The following is a 17917-nucleotide window of genomic DNA, read 5'->3' as shown; positions in this document are numbered from 1 at the left end:
CTCAAATACATCTGGAACCGGAGATCGAGATTTGCGAAATCCTCCCGAGCCAAGTCCCCTTGTCGTTTCGGCAAAATATCTTCCCGAAGCAACAATTATCTGCTGGGCTAGATATCTGGGTTCAGTTCAGCAATCAGCTGAGTCGAGTGATGAATTTTATCCCGCCATGCTACGGAGTATTCTGTATAAGATGAGTGGACGTTGAACTCTCGCTTTGTTTGGCCAAATAAATCAGCGATGTGCTAATCAAACAGGACTTCTTCCGAACGCCACATGAAGGTAAAATGTAGGTGCTCAATACGTGGAACACCACGGAATGATGAGATATAAAACGATTAAGCCGGCTGTGTGTAGGCAGCCATGCTGCAGTTGGGCCCAAAAGGAAAACCTCATTTAATGGAGAAGCAGGAGTAAAAATACCCGAGGGAGATGCTGCGAGGCCATATCAATTAATCAACAGGGATATCGTAGATAGTACGGTAATGGTATTAGATTATAACTGAAATTGTCTTCTTTCTTTAATCCCCAGAGTGGATATCGCTTAACATGGTCCTATAATGTATGGGCAAGATGAGTGATCAGCATTCAAGATATAAAGCAGCAACCGTGTGTGGCAGAACAGATGCAGGATGAACACATGGGCATTCTTTGAAAGAACACAGCCGGTTCCCTATTTCAGGGGCATGCAGAGTTGATGCCATACTGTTGAGGGTTCATGAAAAGCTATTATTCAAATTTATTTGGCGGGAATGCTTGAGCAACACTTGATAAAAAAGCCCTTCAATTTCTTGATCTCATTACGAATATTGACGCCTATTTGTAGCATGTGCAGGCTTGAAACATAAACAAAATCGGGCATTCTAATAATGTAAAACCAAACTAGTGCTTGCAGCATATCTGCTGTTTCTAAGTATCTCGTTTCCTAAACTGGATCATCGGACCGTCCCGGACGCTGATATACTTATCCTTGATATAGAAGGTGTTGGGGTCTTTCTTCCCCCATCCTTCTGTCTTGCTGCCAGCCCCCGTCGTGTCGCCTGGTAGTAACCGCGCCTCGTATTGCCACAGCGTTCTGGCGACTGTCACGTAAAGCTCCAAAAGGGCAAGATTCTTCCCAGCACAGCTCGTCGTACCAGCAGTAAATGGAAAGCAACTAAAACGGGCCCTAGCTACATCTTCTGCAGTAACTCCAGCCTCCGGATCCACTATCCACCGTTCAGGGCGATAGACATTGGGGTCGGGGAAGTACTCTTCTTTGCGGTAAAAGCTCCAGGATGCCACTCCAACAGTTGTCCCTTCGGGAACATAATCCCCGTCAATCTTGATGCCGCCGGACAACACGACTCGGGGGATCTCAGCTGGTCCTGGAGGCGTAACCCGCATAGCCTCATCCACACAAGCCCGAAGATATTGGCATGACATCAGTTTCGGACCGCCTCGAATCTCATCAACAGAGGCAAAAGTAGCTCTTATCTCATCGACGAGCTTCTGATAAGCATGAGGTGTGCGGACAATATAAAAGAAGAACCCTGCCATGATCACAGACGTGGTATCTGAGCCAGCAACTGTGAGCATCAGTGCCTCGGCTTCCAGCGCTTCCGGAGTGTACGCCAGCTGACCAGTTGAGGGGTCTTTTGCATAAATCAGATAGTGGAGCATGTCTCCTCGACCCAGCTGTTCCGCCTTCTGGCCCTGTGACTTTTTGGATTCTCCTTCGAGCTGAAGCCGTTGCGCTAGAGACTGCCTCACGAAGTCATAAAGAAATTGAATGTGCTGCGGGGTCATGACATTGAATAACCAATCCAGGCCTCGCGGCTTTAACCAGACGAGAAGATTCAACCATGGAGAGTGACCAAGCTTTATGGATGTCAGTTATAGGCCAGGTTGCGTCAAGCTTGGAGGGCATACCGGGTAAACAATCCGGAGAAAAGATTCAATCGCATGAGGAATTTTACGATATTCATTTTCGCCAGGTTCCTTCGTATCAACACTCTGTCCGAAGCAAAGGTCACATAGCACATCCAAGACCAGATAGTCACATACTTCGGACATTTTCCTTGGTGTTGACCAATTCGCACCATCTCCGTCAATGAGGAGTTCACACCAGCGTGCGATATGCTTGATTAGGAATGGCTCCATTGAACGAAGCGATTTCTCCGAGAAGACAGTATTTAGCACCCGTCTTTTCTGAGCATGAAGGTTGGGATCAGTCCCTGTGATGGTACTCGTGTCATTCTTGTTCCGCGTCATCATGTCATAGAACTTAGCGCGCTTGACGTTCGCTTTCATATTGAAAATATCTCGATATGCCTGAGAAGTTCTGAAGAGGAGGCCGTCAGGGCGATAGCGGATCACATCCCCGTAGATCTCATGATTGCGCGCAATCCACATATGTCGCTCACCGGTTAGAGACCAGTAGAAATCTGGAATGGAGGAAATCCTCGCGAAAAAAGGTCCTGGGTACTTTGCCAACGGGCTAAAGTACAAATTGTAGATCGCAGTACTGAAGAGCTATGAGAGTGTTAGGTTTCATCTAGTTGATTGGGAGGCAATTCCAACATAACAGATGGTCAAAGTGACAATAACGCAGGCCCAATGAGCCACTGCCGCAGCAAGTACCGCAGCGACGTACATCTTGAACTTGCTGGATGAAGGATGATACCTGTAGAACTCGTTCTGGGCGACCAACGCTTTATCATAGGCATAAGACTTTTACTCCTAAACCAAACACTATCGGGGTACCGTGGAAGCCCAACCCGACTATGCTTATGCGCCACATTAATGCCTTGCTTATCTCCACACAACCCACCGCGCACACTCAATTGGACTTCGGCTGTTTTGTCCAAGACGAACTCCGTATACCCTCAGCTAGCCACAAGCGTGTATGGATGTCCAACAACCGTCCTTAACCTGGTCCTTCGACTCAATTCAGCTTCACTTAGTCTCGTATTGTTCCAGATACGTAGGTCCCAGCCCGCCACAAACATGTCTCGTGGCCCTGTGGCGCATTTTACAGCTTGCATTGTAATATGATTTTGTTCCACAACCTGTTTTTCTTCCTTGCTTTTTTTCCTTTTTTTTCAGCCCATATTGCACTGGATGATAACGGTCTCTTATCAAGCCGGAGATGTTTGCACCACAGTCGCTGGTATATAAATGCCCGCATTTCTCTAGGATGGAGCTACTGCTGCCTACACTCACCGTTGTACACCACAGCTCGCAAGCATGTTGCCTCCAGAACCCGAAACAGGCCATACGGACCGACCAGACCAAGCCCTCTATGAATGGGTGTGGCAGTCTCCCTCACCTACCCTTGGGCTGGCTCAATCGCCTTTGTTCAGACCGCCAGCACTTTCCCTGACCCTGGAGGAGCGCACTAGGCTCACTTATGAGAGGGCCAAGAAGATTTGCGATGCCTACAGTACGACGCAATCTTTATAACTCTCTCCCCTCTGATGACCAGCTAAGTGAAAATAGGCTTGACCGTGGAAGATATTTTATCTCTCAGTCCGAAGTTTTGGAAGCTGCACGCGGACCCAATTGCCGCAGTTGACGGCGGTGCCCTCACTCTGATTAGTATTCAGTATAATCTGTTTGTGGGCACTGTGGCCCCATTTGCAACTTGCCGACCGGAGCTCCAGGGGATTCTCCAACGTGCCTTGAGTTTTGATGTCTCGTTAGTTGATACCTAACTCTGGCTAGCGAGTTCGGACTGACTGTTAGCAAACCTCGTTCAGAGCGCAGTTTATGCTCACCGAGGTCGGTCACGGATTAGACGCGCGAAACTTAGAAACCACCGCGACACTCTTGCCAAACGGTGGCTTCGAACTTCACACCCCTTCCTGGGCCGCGGCAAAGTCAGTGGACGTCCTATATCATGTTCTAATCCTTGACTCTAACTTGATGATTACAGATGTATGCCACCCACGACGCCAAGATGCAGGCTCCCTGTTATTGCTGTTGTCTTTGCTCGATTGATCGTGGAGGGCGAGGATTATGGAGTGCGTCCATTTCTAGTTCCCCTGGGAGATGGCAAAGAAATGTGCAAAGGCGTGACTTCGAAGTGAGGGACCATCTCTTTCCCATTCCCTACTGTTGCCTATTAACTTACTTCCTCACCAGGGCCTTACCTCCGCGCACTGGCGCTCATCCCATCGACCACTCACTCACCCTTTTCAACCGTGTTGTGCTGCCTAACTCTGCTCTCCTAGGGAGCCTTGAAAAACCCCAAAACGAACGTGATCACTTCTTTTCCACGATCAACCGTGTCTCGGTTGGAACCTTATTTCTTTCTGGTGTATCTATTCCAGCACTCAAGGTTGCAGTTTATAATGCGGCCCAATTCAGTCTGCGGCGGATGGTCACCGGACACGAAGGAAAGCCAATGGCTGTTATAGGATTCCGCACCCAGCACCTCCCTATTCTTCACGCAATCTCGCAATACCATGTGCTTCAAGCCTTCTTTATCGAAGCGGCGACCATGTTCCGCAAGCGAGATATTGATGTACGCGTCCGCCACGCCATTGCGACTGTTTTTAAAGCGGTTGCATTGCAGCACTTTCAAAAGAGCATCAAGGCCATAAATGACGGGTGTGGCTGGCATGGACATTACGAACATAATCAGATTCTTCAAAGTGAAGTAAGAACGACCAAACAGTTTGGATTTCTCCTAAATCAGTTATGCGGAACTCTGACGATTTCTTATAGCTAGAAATCCGAGCAGTGGGCACCGCTGAAGGTGACATCAGGGTTCTTGCCATTCGTAAGTCACCTATTCATCTATGTGTGCCACAGCACTTTCATGCTAATAGTAGTTACTGGTGCAGGACTAGCAAGCGAGCTCCTGATCGGGCGGTATCAATTGCCAGCGCCCAGATATCCTGATAGCCCCATCGCTCGACATGAAACCTCTCTATTTCAGGAAGCGAAAAACCACCTGCGCCAGTGTGGTGGCGTGCATCGAAGCGAAGAGTTTAACCGCAATATCCTTCCACTTTCACTACCACTGATCCAAGCCATAGGCCATCGAATGGCGTTTGAAGCAGCAAGGGATGCAAATATCAAGTCGGAACTTCTTGCACTCTATGAAAGTGGTGCTATTCTTGAAGACTCGGCTTGGTATACAGAGCAGGGAGGCATCAGCCGGAAAGCTCAAAAAGAAATGGAAGCCCAAGCCGCGGATGCATTACTCCCAGAACTGGAGACCCTCCTACAGGAAAGTGGTGGAGAAATGTACAGCAACGCGCCCATGGCTTCCGATAGGCTATGGAATGAGTTTGTTTCCGAGCTGGAGACTTTTTCTGGACGAGCCTCTAGACTCTAGGTAACTATTTGTTTCGAGACAAACATGGCTAGCGTTATAGAGCTTTCTTTAGTTGAATTTCGGGATTACCGGATCTGGGCCACTAGTTAGTTACCACTTGGCCAAGTGCGAACAAACACCATTAACTAGTTACTAGTACCAGTGATTAGTTACCACATCAGTCAAGGATAACTAACTCTCATGATGACTGTCTTTTCATAAAAAGAAGAAATTAAATGACACCCCCGCACAAGCACTCGCCTAAATATTAAGCGCGTCTATTCCCCGTAAATAGATACTAGCCTAAATACATAAGCAATCTTCTTCCTTATCTCCAGTGCAGCTTAACTTCTGCTACCAATCTTGCCACCCTACCAAGAGATCGGCAATCATGAACGACCCCTTGAAACCATATCTAAGATATTCCGATGCAGACCGACAGTATGGACAGACCCCACCCATCCAATTCCCGCAGACATGAGAGACAAGATATCTACTGACACAACAGAGCAAAAGCCCACATACCCCAGCGCTGGAGATATCTCTTACTGCGCCCCGAAATTTCTATACCCAGAACCCAAACGGCAATTTCGTTACAGTGACTATTACGCGATCGAAGCAGCAACAGGAACCCAAACCATGTTATTTCTACTGGTCTCCCAGTACCGACCAAAGGTTTAGGGTCTTCCGCCAGGTGTCCCTTGATGTCCTAGAAGAGGTGCAGGTACAGTTCAGTCACTCCACACCAGTAACGCAGCGATCGGATCCTCCGCACCTCTGGTACCTGGGTGCGGATGATAAATCTGTGTCATGGGAGATGGCTCTGGGAGAGGGACTATCCCGAGCGATTGAGAAAAGCGAATGGATAACATATGTGCTCTTCTGGCCCGGGGGTGAGGTGTATCTCTGGGACTGGGCATCGAAAGATATGAATGAGATGCAAACGGAGCTGAAGCCAAGATCAACTCCGATGATACTGCCTGGGGGTGCACGCTGTTCATTCAGTGTGATCGAAGGCAGTCTGCCGCCGCCGCGGCCAAGAGCATCGAGTCCTCCGATTCTAGAAATGGATCCCAGTAATGTGTGAGTTGGGTTTTTCTGTCCGTCTGTTCATAGTAGTAAATGCAATGCTGACAAGAGTGGAGTAGCTCCCCAGGCGTGCCGATTTTCACCCTCGAAATTGAAGCTCCGCCGACATGGAGTGTCCAAGACGATTGGCCTGTGACTTGGAAGCTTACCTATCATGGGGTATCAGGAGATGATACCCCTCGACCGATTACCTTCTCGGTGAGTGATATGGAAGCTTGGGGGGTGTCTTGTATCTATCGGCGTAGTCAGGATAGTACTGGAGAGTGGGAATCCTGGCATAGTTATTGTACGGCGGGATACGCTGTGTTCGAGGATGAAAATGTGCCCTGTGCAGTGGGTTCGAGTCCGGGGTTTATATCTCTACAGCCTAATGAGACTTGGTGTGAAGTGCAGGAACTTGAAAGCATGCTATCTTTACCAGAGGATGCTCGAGATGGAGAGGTCCTGCGATACCGCTTCAAGGGATGCAAGTTGAAATGGTGGGATTGGGGGACAAAGGAGGATCATATGGATACTATTATTTCGGTCATTGGATTCGGGGTTATCACGGATCCACCTGATAATGATGGACGGCCGGAGGTGGTGATACCTGCTTCGAATACGGTAGAGTTTACTGTTATCGATCAAGAGAGGTAAAAATAGAGGTCATATTAGACATATAGGTTGATCGTGACTCTGTTTTTGTTGTTTCCCAGTGTAGGGGTAGATACGGATGCTTAACTCACATAAGCCTAGAGAGTGCCGAGATCACCGTGCTTCATTAAGTTCAACTAGTCTCCTAATGACCCAGGGTTCTAAATCAACAAATTCGGTCCCGGGGTATGGTTGTAGACAAATGCAAGGATATTGTTTTCTCGCAGAGATGACATCGAGAAGCAGAGAATAAGTGAAAGACCTTGGCTATTCTTCCTCGCCCAGAGCAGTTAACTGCAGCTGGGTAGGAATAAGATAATGCAGAGACCCAGTAGGAGGCCGTTAAGGTAGGGTCATTCTCAGTATTCTTACGCAATCTCACAACTAGTACTACTATATCCAGATAACTCACAATCTGTTGATCATGACTCTTTTGACCTCAGGAATGTAGCATGGACGGCCAGTTGGGTGCTGGAGAAAACCCCAAAGACAAGAATAGATAGCATACACTTAAGAGTACTCTGGGATGGCTACTGATTGGGAGGAGCAGATATAATTGCAGTAATCACCGTGGAACTGCAGTTGCTGTACACAGTAATCCTATTAACTTAGCCTGGTGCACGATCTTTAGTGGGACCCTGTCAAAGGAGGAAGGAGCCACCGGTTGCTATCTAGTTAGTAGTCATTAGGGCGCTTGGGCCTAGAAACGGGGGAAGCGTCTACTGTGGCAGTGCAAGCAAGAGACCACCACACCCACTACTGACTACGTGCTACTCTGTACGCCGTCGTCCATAGTGCACATATAGTATAAGCTCGATGTCTCAGTCTCGCCCAGCAACGTACAAACATGCTTTAGCGTCGGTTCTGGTCTGGACGGTAACATCTTAGGACACAAACCCTGGGGTTGAAACAGTCGGTCTTGCCTGGACGGTGAACTGCATGCATGTCAGACCGAGGGGTTTAAAAAAAAGAAAAAGAAGAGCAGGTTCGGTTCCTGGAATGTTTGGTCCTGGTGGTTGGTAAGCACGAGGGAGGAGGAAAAGCCGACCGCGGCAGACAGACAGAGAGTCAACAAGACAGCTGCTGGATTGGGCTGAGATTGACCATTCGTGTTTGCCGCTAATTGTAGGCGAGACCGACGGGCCGTGGGGTCCAAAACTGTTGTCAACGGCGGTACTACCTGGACTAGTCTAGTCAGTCACCAAATCAGTTAGCACTTCGCAGGGAGTTGGATTATTAAAATTAGATGTCAGCGATGAGGAGGGACTCTTACCAGAAATGGTGCCTGGAAAGGACTGGAAAGAAGAGACATGGCGGGGTAAACGAGCTACTAGGGAGAATGCTATTAGTTTACTTGGGAATGTCTGCTAGCTGCTAACTACTAACTAACTCGCTAGCTACTTGCGACGTACAGCAAGTTAGGCTATTTGGCCCCCTCATTGTGCCGCCCATCCTCTTGCCAGGCACCCGTCAGCATTCTATGCATCCAGTCGGTCATTATCACCATGCATCATCCAATCTGCCAGGATCATTGGAGGAAGCATCAATAAAGTCATGGCTCGTGAAACATGCCCTGACGCTTCCTCAAGCAACCGGGTCAAGCGAAGGAGCCCTAAAGCGAGCCAGATCCCTTCCAGGGCAATGATGGTGAAGAGCAGACCAGGGGACACTCAACTAGTCGCTCCGTCTAGTTGCAGCCTGGGGCCGGTACCTTACTGCTTTGGTCGCGCTCCTCCACCCGCAATCCCTGTCTTCGCGTCTCCATCGTCTCCATCTCCTGCCAGGAATTCAATGATCTTCTCCGTTTCCACTCTTGCGCACAACTTCCATCCCACCTCGACCTTTTTTCTGTCCCATTCGATCCAGCCCGGACCATCGCCCATCAAAAAGTCCAATGGGTCCCCAAGCTATGACAGTTCCCACAGGGGCTCTCTCCAATAATATCCCTCCATTCTTTCACTGTCGTTGGTTCTCCGATGGCTAACACCACCAATGCGTTACTAGTAGCAAGGAGGTACGAAGTACTTAACTTATCATCAACCGGCGAGGCTGGGGCGTCTGCAACCCCCCTCCCGTGTCCATTAGCGGGCCGGATGACTGGGTGACTGGCAGCAAATCAGCAAATCAGCAAACCGTGTAAGACAAGACACACGCAGCCTCGCATAAGCTGGCTAAACAGAAAAATTCGAGGAGGGCTGCAGGTCACCGACATAAGGCATTTTTCGTCCCAGTACGGCATGGTTGCGTTCCCCCCCAATCACTCGGGGTCACCTGGCAAGCAGGTGGGCGCGGCGCCTCAACCTGCTTTCTTCCTTCTCCTCTTACTCTGAAACAACATCTTCTTTGTCGCCTGCGGCTCTCTGTCGATGATCGGATCTCCTTGTCTTGCCCCCAAACCAGTCCTCTGGTGATCGAACTTTAGTCTGCTCGCTCTTATGTCCGTGGCCTGCCATCCCGGTTTTCCACATGTCACATCCGCTGGTGGCAGCCGTGTGGGAACAGCTGGGCCGCCGTGATCTTGCCCACATCCTACGTGAAATCATCGGAGAGCATGCGCTGGACATCGCACTCTTCCAACAGGATGCCAAGGCGTCGGTTGAGCCTCTCACCCGGTCCGTCTTCTGGATCAAGACCATCTTCGATGCCCAGCGAACCTATCTCCAGGGTCTGAGCCATGTTCGCGACTGTCACCCATACTTCCTACCCTATCTCCTCCCCACGGAGACCGTCTTCTCCGCTCTGATGTACCTCGTCAAAATTAAAGTCGAACTCTTTCCCTCTCACAAAACCACCGACGGGGACTTTATTCGGTACCGGCTCCTCATCGCGCATACGCTACTCGCAGGGATTCGAGTGCTCCTGCTGCGCGGGGAAGCGATTGATACCGACCGGAAGTTCCAACTTGAGCGAGCCATGAGAGCGGCGTGGAGGAACCCGGACCTTTCAAATGTCGAGCGCTTCCTGATTAGTGATTTCCTACCCAAGGCCCTAACTAGTATTGGATCCCCAGATCTGTCAACGAGCCAGGCCTTCCTGTTGGACTCGGCGAAGCCCTATCTCCCTCCTTTCGCAACGGGTCTTGTGAGTGATGCCAAGGAAACATGCTTTTACGGGGGACAGGAACTTACTCTATTTTTTAGTATCCACTTTCGGGCGCTCCAGAAAGGCTTATCACTGATCTTCTGACCGGGGTGATGAAGAATGATGCGGATCAGTTGGTGTCTTTTTGTCTTCTATATGATATGCTTTGGGCGGTGGACTCCGCGATCATCCAGTGTCATATCGATCGCCGTCGGATCTCCCAAGAACAGGGCTACACCAGTCCGGCAGCATTTAAAGTGGATGAGTCCTTCAATCAAGCACAAGACATCAAGAAGAAGCTCACCAGGACGGTCCTGGCTGCTTTCGATGATGAATTCAACACCGCGCCTCTTCGCATTTTCGCAACGATCATCTTAAGCCAGACGGCTGAAGAACACCCGCCACTCCAGACACGGAGGATTCGGGATACTTGGCACCAGATGTCCCCGATACGCACCTCATGGGAGAAAGCATCTGGGCAGTTTGTGCGGTGGCTTATCAATCGCCGAGTGCAAATGTGGGATTGCAATGGGGAATTAGAAGCCTTTTCTCATGATTACCAACAACACCTCACGCAGTGGTTACAGAGCTCCTCGGCCGCCGAAGCGGATCCGAAACCTCAACCAAAAACCTCACGTGTTAGCGCTGTGTACGTCGTCAACTGTCCTGCGGTGCATCCGGTACCGGGAACAGTACTGGAGGAAAGCTTAAAGGCCCATGACAAAAGGGCTTACGAGGTAGGGCGCGGATTGTCTGCGGTGCTAGTTGTGTTTGTTGCACATGTTAACTGGTGACTAGCAATTACAAGGGACCCCCGAATTTCTGACGATGGATATCGACTGTCCCCTGTGCCCAGGCAATAAGAGAATCCAGCATGCTCGGATGATCGAGCCTCTGGAGCAATTATCAGATGCCCTACACTTCTTCTCCGACTCGGATGCAGAGAGGCGCCATTCTCTTCTTGATTCGACCTCGCGAGACACCACATCCTGTTCCAGCTCTCTCAGTCACTCCACCAGTCAGTCCTCACGACTCGAGTCCGATCCATCAAAACGCCCGATTTCACCTGCCTCGAACCCCGCTCCGTTGTCGAAGGTGACGAGCAAGCAGGCTATCGCTACCACCACCGAAGTCTTTAGTCCGATCTTGTCGCGTAGTAGGACGGACCAGTCGTTCGACAGGCAAGCGATCAAAACCCTTTCGCGCGACCTCAGAAATGTCAAGCTACCGTTTGCAGGAGGGGCGTCACTCTTCCGGAGAAATTCGGCCAGAGGACATCAGTTACCTCGCCAACCCCGGTTCTGCTTCTCAACGTCGGGAAGCTGCCTACTGTTCTGGGGCGCCGGCAGCAACTGGGTGATGAGATTCGAAACGAGCGTCGGGGATGGTAAAAAACCTAAAGGCCATAAATATGATATTCCTGGCGTACAACAAGCCGCCGCGGGAGATCAACGCTGCGCTGTCCTGGCTTCTGTTGGACAAGTATGTATTCATCTTTCGCATTTGACTTTACGAAGCAGGCACTGACAGACACAGCACTACGAGCTCGTCGTGTTCGAGAACGACAGCGACGTTCCTCAAGCTTACCTGACCATCGAAACTGAAAACCAGACCTTCCCTGTTACCTGCATGGTCATGTCCCGCAACGATCGATATGTCGCGTTTACTCTTCAGGATCAAGTTCGAGTATACGAGATATGCACGCGTACTATCCAGAGGGTCTCCCTAGGTACCGGCATGGATCGGTCATCGGACTTTGGTCACCGGTCTGTGATGGGCGCATCCCCCAATGCCAAGGGGACGGCATATCAAGGCAAGAGACAGGAAGCGATCATCGAGAGGAAGTTACAGTTTTCTCCGGATGGGAAGCACTTTGTCATTGCCACCCATCTTGGAGACCACTATGCCTACGTCGACGTGTGGAACTGCACCTTTCAGCAATGGAGCATTGTCCCTGACAAGTCGAAGTCGTTCAAGCTTCCATCAGTATGTATTTCCGCCTTTTGCTGCTGTAGGATTGTACCATTAACAGTTTTTTTAGTGGACAAGCAACGACGGGGACTTTACCGGGGTGTACTATGATGGTACACAGCACTCGGTTCTCCTTACGGCCTTCTTTGCGAAAGAGTACCCCTCATTTTTCTCGATGCTGGACGACAAGACAACGAACGACTCCTTTAGTACACGAGTGGTGCATGCGGCACAGTCCCCTTCCGGGACGCGATTCATTATAGCGAACGGGATGTGCGAAGTCTATGTCGGTGATTCCAAGGCCAACGGGCGTCTTCAGCTGAAGCGGGTGAGGAAGGCTTCGTCCAAGGTTAGCCCATCTGTCTTCCGACCGGGACAACTGGCATTGTCCTTCCCTCAGGAAACCGAGGTGCTTGCTTTCTGGGTCAAAGCGGGCAAATTGGTGCTGAGGTCGGTCCGGATGCAAGACGGCATTGAGACCACCAGCGACTGTGATCTGCGATCCGATTTTGACCGGCTAGTGGTCGAACGGCCCATGGCAGCTGATTTCCATACGCAACGTCGGCGGCATTCGTTGCTCTCGACGGAATTTCTGGCCGAGATTGATGGCCTTCCCTCTCTTCCCCGGCCTGGTCTGCCAGAGCTATCGTCGACGTGATCTCTGGAAGGAGAATTGATGTGGAGTCTGGCGGCTGACATTGGCGTTGGCGCTTTGGCATAAAAGGACTACAATGCATTCTGGCTGTATGTGTGATGAGATATACTATATATTTTTGATTTAATGTGCAATGAATGTATGAATTGTATGCTATATCTCCGATTCATAGACTATTTGATAGACAGTTCGGGAGTGGCCGCTGTCGTGACTGGAACGGGACTAGTGCGGGGACACCACCCACACGGAGGCGAGAATCGCCGAGTTCCGAACGGCCCGATTAGTCGACGTCACCACCAGCTGAAAGTCCATTTGCTCTCGACTCGGAGCAAGAACTGGCCCAGTGAATTCAGGTCTCGTGCCACCACGAGCTGGACACCACTGCGTGTTGCATGTTGTTCTAACCTACTGGGGTGGGTAATGCTGGTTTCCCTTCCCCTTTGCTTGAAATTCCGGGGCGTCCGGAGGTGGACCGGCGGGTGATCGACTCGGCATTGGCCAGCTTGCCTGCCCCTCTCTGTCTTCCCCTAATCGCTGAAGTGGACTGATGCTCTGTCGTGCATTGGAACGTGAATAGCTAATCCTTCTGGTGTTTGGGGCTTGCTAGCATCCGGCTCCCTTTTCGCAAGGCGATATTTACCATCTCCTGTCTGCCTTGTCCCGATTTTAAAGCTCCAATTTGCTGGTAACCAGCTACAGAAAGTCGAAGCGAGCTCGGGTCGACGTCATCAATACATCTCATCCGCACCCGTTCTTCCAACCTCAGACGCCGTCAACTCGCGTCTTTTTGTCCTTTCCCTTTCCTCTTATACTTTCTCCCTTCTATCTAATTCATCGCCATCATGTCGATGCCTGAGTTTGACCCGGCCCGTCGGCCGTCTCAGTCCGAGAACCAAACGATTCTCAAGTCCGAGATCCCGTTGAAGGAACGGTTCTTCCGCTATTTTCAGCATGAGATCACTGGTATGATTGAGCTGGTCCAGCTGATTACCCATGCTCTTTCCTCTTCTCTGACGAGAGGAATCTGACGCCTGTTCTTCCTGTAGCGCTCCAGGAACAGATGGATCGGCTGGCAGACACGTCGTTAGTGGGCGGAGAACGGACCGATGCAACCGATCACTGTCTGGCGGGCATTGCGCGCTTGTCCAACGAGGTCAAGGATGCCGCCAGCTATATCCCAACCTATGACCAGCGGATATATGCTGAGGTACACAGTTTCTTTGCGTCTGGTTACGATTGGCATACTGACTTTTGCAGGCCATCAAAGCTCTACAGGACAAACTCGTCGAGACCCGAGCTGCAGTGGAACCACGACCAAAGTTTAGCTTCAAGACCAAGAAGAATGCCTCCGCCATCTCTTTGTCCGATGCCGCGCATCTCGCCGCTCAAGGTCGACGCAGTATCCCTGGGTTTCCCTCCCCTGACACATCTTCGGTCAGCTCGTCCGCGACACAAACCCCCATGTATCCGTCCACGCCGTTGAACGAACCCGACAACCGCCTCCATTTACAAAGACCGGAGCTTGCTCCGACCTCTATCCCTGCATTTACTGCGGATGAAGAGGAGGACAAACCCAAGTCAGACCTAGGGGGTGGATTCGCCGCAACGGCCGTGTCCTCGGTGTCTGTGAACAACCACCATAACCTGCACATCATGCTGCCGTCCTCGGGCTCGACCGCAACGGTGCCGGCGTCCATCACCCATCTTCGCCACTGCGTGGTCGACATGTCCATTCCCACCGCCAACGGGAAGCCGTATACCAGTCTGACCATCAAGAGCGTCAAGGAGAGTCTACTCGTTTGTGGTCAAATCAACGGTCCAGCCCATATTACTGGGGTAGAAAACAGCATTATCGTGGTTGACTGTCGGCAGTTCCGGATGCACAACTGCTCCAATGTAGACGTCTACCTGAGCTGTTCGAGCAACCCGATCATCGAGGACTGCAGTAATGTCCGATTCGGTCGGAAACCCCGTGTCTACGTAGGTGGCCACTCTAGATTCATTTCCCTGCTTTTACTAACAATTTAGACACTGGACCACGATCGCCCAGATGACGAAGACCACTGGAGTCAAGTCGAAGACTTCAAATGGATCAAGCCGGAACCCAGCCCCAACTGGAGCCTGCTGGATGCCGAAGACGCCGTGCCGGAAGAAGTCTGGGCGGAGATTGTTCCGGGAGGACCAGGCTGGTCGCTGGATGATATTCTGCGTGCGATCAAAATTTCCTCTCATTGACTGAAATGCTTTTGCCGGTTACGAGCGGAGGATGTGGGAGTTGGCGTCCGGTTCTGTGAGTGCCTTAAGTAGTGGTTGCTGCATTTCGTATGCGAAGGGGACAAATTCGGTAACATTTCCTACATACGGGAATAGTGTTGCTTCTGAAGTAAGTACTACTCTCTTCTCTTGAGTGGTGATATACCACGGATTCATTTATTAGTATTTAGTAGTACTATTCGCCTCTTATGGGTTCAATTTAAGATATTTTACCTTATTTGGTAGTAGTACTATGATACTCCATAATTATCAAAGCTGTCGCTGCAATATACTAATTGTAGGAGTGATGACTGACTCTAAGAGTGCCACCTTCACCAAAGGGGTGTGATACAAAGATAGTAAGTCAATATTTAGTATCTTAAAGTTATTCACAGTTGTGAAACAGTTATTTATATAGTGTATAACGTATCACAGTAGCTCTTAGATCACTATGTTGTGAGTAGTAAATACCAAATTTGTCAAATAGTAACTGAGTTTTTCTATATATTATGCTCTTCAATTTATGATAATTACTATTATCCAATAACTATGAACGACTGTAGATAGTAAACTGTTGACTACTATTCTTATATGATTCCCCACTATGAAATTCATGCTATAGGTCTAGTTATTGGTATGATCGTCATCATATCTACTACCCGCAAAATATATATATCCTCAGTTCTCTACCACTGCCGACGGCATCGTCCCAACCCACTACTCAAGACAGCTATATAGTAAGTTGTAACCAACCAAGGTTCCTACAGCACTATCCACAGTGACTGAAATATCTAAAACCTGACCCTAAATGCCAACACCTGATTATCAAGATTATACCCGGAGCCATCTGCATACCTGAAGCGACCGAAATTCATGTATCCTAGAACGAAGGAAGCTCACTTGTTAGTCCACATTCAACCTTGGCAGATTAAACCTGCAAGGAAATAGAGTCCCATGTGAAGAGTACTAACAGGGACAGGGTAGAAGATGAAGAAAAGAAAAGAAAATGAAAGGAGTGACTCACCATCCTGCGTAATGAAATCATTATCACTGATACTGAATAAGAAATACTCCCTTTTTCCATCGACACTACTACTGTTAGTAGAAGTAGTAGTATCGTCAGGATCCACCGGAACCAGGGCCAAACTCTCCCATTTCTCATTCAACAGCCACTGATCTTGCACTCCACCATTATGCAGACCAAACTTGGCCAATTGGTCCGGGACATTATAATCCAGAAAAGAGCAGTACTCTGCCGGCGTGATACCATCATACAAGACACCTTTATCCGAGGCGATCGTTCCATTCGGCGCATCCACACCTTTCAGCTCCTTCAGATCCGTTGTATTAGCCGTGATATGAAAGATATCAGCATGCCGATACACAGAGAGGGAATCACTCTGTCCATGACCAAACCCAGAGTCTCTCGCCAACACGAGGAAATCCCCTGTCGGGAGGAGATGCATTTCCGATTGCGCCGCGACGATATCATGGCCCTTTTCTGGATTGTAGTATTTCGGCAGCGTTATAACGTACTCAGCCTCATAGACTGCATTTACTCCCGATGAATTTGATATATCGTACTGTAGGAAGCGGGCCTGGTCCCGATATTGCTTCTTCAGGCCCCCTTCCTGGTTCAGTGCGGACTGGAGCATTGTGTACAGTTTCTTCCCGTCAGAGGAGATGGTTAATGCCTCGAAGCCTTGGTTGTTGTCTCGTCCGGTGGTAGGGTCTTCCGGGGTGGGTTCTAGAGCGGCATCGTAGATGGGCGGACTATCCGCGCTGAAGCTGAGGGTGTGGTTCCGACGCGGGAGATATGCTTGTGGTGGTTGGATCGCATAAACCATTCGGCCGGTTTGCTTGTCGAATTTGTATATGTAGGGTCCGTATTCGTCGGAGACCCAGATGTGGGCTGGGTCGTTGGCGGGCAGGGCTAGGCCTTCGGCGTCGAGGGGGATGCGGCGCCCGCCGGGGCCGGGTCCGCCGAAGCCGTCGCCGGTGTAGATGGCCATTGGGAGTGGAGGGAAGTTGGGATAGTGGAGGGTGTGGGTGAAGGTGGCGTCGAGGCCAGTGAGAGGTTCGTTATCGGGGCCGGTGAGGAGGAGGGTGTCGAGGTAGTGCAGGTGGATGTTGGTAGGCGATGGGTGCGTGGAGGAGGCGTTGGGGGCGAGTTGGAGGGTTAAGTTGAAGGTATGGATGCGTGGTTGGAAGTTCAGGGTGCCGTTGGTGTTCCTGTTGTTTTGTATACTCTTAGTGAGATGGATGTATAACCGGATATGGAGGACAGGATGTACCAGCCGCGATCTGGGAGGCAGTAGATGATGCCAGTGTAGGCATTGGGACCGGTTCGTCGCCAGGTGGAGAGATCAAAGGCGGCGGAACTGCCAAAACCGCCCATCGTGTCGCCATATTTGTCGGTGGCATTGGAGGGCACGAAGCCATAGCCTTCGAGGCCGGTGTAGCTGTAGGTGGTGCTGCCGCAGGTGGTTTGGTTGACGACGCTGGAGGAAGCAGAAGAGGAATAGGAAGAGGGAAAGACTGCTACTGCAGAGGGTAGCACAGTAAGAAGAGAGTAGAATCGCATGATGCGGATAGAGGAGTTGTGTTTGAGTACTTACATACCGCAATGTGGTGGGGAGAAATGCAAGGAATAAATACTTTTGACTGCACCTGCACCTGCAGCTGAGATCAGATCAATGATGACGGCCGGGAAATACTCCGACAGGCGCCATCTGATACATTGAATGAACTGAACATCATCTCCAATTCCAGCTTAGGGTTATCAGATTGAGATACTCGAGCTGCAGACAACGTGGGCGCATCGATGCACGCGATTTGCTCTACCAAATGGACTAGCCAGAGCCGATGGATCTAGAACGGATCCAGTCCCAGCCAATGCCAGCTTCCTACGGACTCTCTGCAATCAGAATGGC

At 50.2% G+C, this 17917-nt stretch overlaps 6 protein-coding genes across 6 annotated transcripts; 4 read left to right on the top strand and 2 right to left on the bottom strand.

Moving 5' to 3' along the window:
• Window positions 1-811: 811 nt before the first annotated feature.
• ASPBRDRAFT_153044 (cytochrome P450) lies at window positions 812-2690 on the bottom strand. The gene is made up of 3 exons (XM_067619353.1): window positions 2560-2690; window positions 1909-2511; window positions 812-1857 (listed from the first exon to the last, which is right to left on the bottom strand). The coding sequence occupies exons 1-3, from the start codon at window positions 2632-2634 to the stop codon at window positions 907-909; spliced, it is 1629 nt and encodes a 542-aa protein (XP_067479320.1). The 5' UTR covers window positions 2635-2690; the 3' UTR covers window positions 812-906.
• Window positions 2691-3017: 327 nt separating this feature from the next.
• On the top strand, window positions 3018-5323 carry ASPBRDRAFT_65755 (putative acyl-CoA oxidase; the record flags this gene model as incomplete). The annotated part of the gene is made up of 7 exons (XM_067628585.1): window positions 3018-3421; window positions 3478-3676; window positions 3738-3857; window positions 3914-4063; window positions 4123-4639; window positions 4708-4762; window positions 4812-5323. The coding sequence occupies exons 1-7, from the start codon at window positions 3226-3228 to the stop codon at window positions 5321-5323; spliced, it is 1749 nt and encodes a 582-aa protein (XP_067479319.1). The 5' UTR covers window positions 3018-3225.
• Window positions 5324-5625: 302 nt separating this feature from the next.
• On the top strand, window positions 5626-7112 carry ASPBRDRAFT_43464 (uncharacterized protein). Its single transcript, XM_067625003.1, has 3 exons — window positions 5626-5743; window positions 5819-6385; window positions 6451-7112. The coding sequence occupies exons 1-3, from the start codon at window positions 5694-5696 to the stop codon at window positions 7025-7027; spliced, it is 1194 nt and encodes a 397-aa protein (XP_067479318.1). The 5' UTR covers window positions 5626-5693; the 3' UTR covers window positions 7028-7112.
• Window positions 7113-9490: 2378 nt separating this feature from the next.
• Window positions 9491-12734, top strand: ASPBRDRAFT_30417 (uncharacterized protein; the record flags this gene model as incomplete). The annotated part of the gene is made up of 5 exons (XM_067622774.1): window positions 9491-10105; window positions 10165-10842; window positions 10904-11587; window positions 11642-12091; window positions 12147-12734. 5 exons carry the CDS (start codon window positions 9491-9493, stop codon window positions 12732-12734), a joined length of 3015 nt encoding a protein of 1004 aa, XP_067479317.1.
• An 839-nt stretch (window positions 12735-13573) lies between these two features.
• Window positions 13574-14966, top strand: ASPBRDRAFT_55307 (putative tubulin-specific chaperone c; the record flags this gene model as incomplete). Its single annotated transcript, XM_067627370.1, has 4 exons — window positions 13574-13694; window positions 13715-13938; window positions 13989-14711; window positions 14760-14966. The coding sequence occupies 4 exons, from the start codon at window positions 13574-13576 to the stop codon at window positions 14964-14966; spliced, it is 1275 nt and encodes a 424-aa protein (XP_067479316.1).
• Window positions 14967-15775: 809 nt separating this feature from the next.
• Window positions 15776-17568, bottom strand: ASPBRDRAFT_196187 (esterase-like/phytase family protein; the record flags this gene model as incomplete). Its single annotated transcript, XM_067620958.1, has 3 exons — window positions 15776-15864; window positions 16009-17216; window positions 17279-17568. 3 exons carry the CDS (start codon window positions 17566-17568, stop codon window positions 15776-15778), a joined length of 1587 nt encoding a protein of 528 aa, XP_067479315.1.
• Between the last annotated feature and the right edge of the window lie 349 nt (window positions 17569-17917).

This window comes from Aspergillus brasiliensis (genome assembly GCF_001889945.1).
Source record: "Aspergillus brasiliensis CBS 101740 unplaced genomic scaffold ASPBRscaffold_6, whole genome shotgun sequence".
NCBI lineage: Eukaryota > Fungi > Ascomycota > Eurotiomycetes > Eurotiales > Aspergillaceae > Aspergillus > Aspergillus brasiliensis.
This window is presented reverse-complemented; position numbering and strand designations above follow the sequence as displayed.

Bases quoted from the DNA above. Each gene is read 5' to 3' on its own strand.
- ASPBRDRAFT_43464 (XM_067625003.1), top strand. From the start codon at position 5,694: ATGAACGACCCCTTGAAACCATATCTAAGATATTCCGATGCAGACCGA. The intron at 5,744-5,818 runs GTATGGACAGAC...ACAGAGCAAAAG, and splicing joins TATTCCGATGCAGACCGACA to CCCACATACCCCAGCGCTGG. The intron at 6,386-6,450 runs GTGAGTTGGGTT...AGAGTGGAGTAG, and splicing joins GAAATGGATCCCAGTAATGT to CTCCCCAGGCGTGCCGATTT.
- ASPBRDRAFT_153044 (XM_067619353.1), bottom strand. From the start codon at position 2,634: ATGTACGTCGCTGCGGTACTTGCTGCGGCAGTGGCTCATTGGGCCTGC. The intron at 2,512-2,559 runs GTTGGAATTGCC...ACACTCTCATAG, and splicing joins TCACTTTGACCATCTGTTAT to CTCTTCAGTACTGCGATCTA. The intron at 1,858-1,908 runs GTATGCCCTCCA...ACATCCATAAAG, and splicing joins TTCTCCGGATTGTTTACCCG to CTTGGTCACTCTCCATGGTT.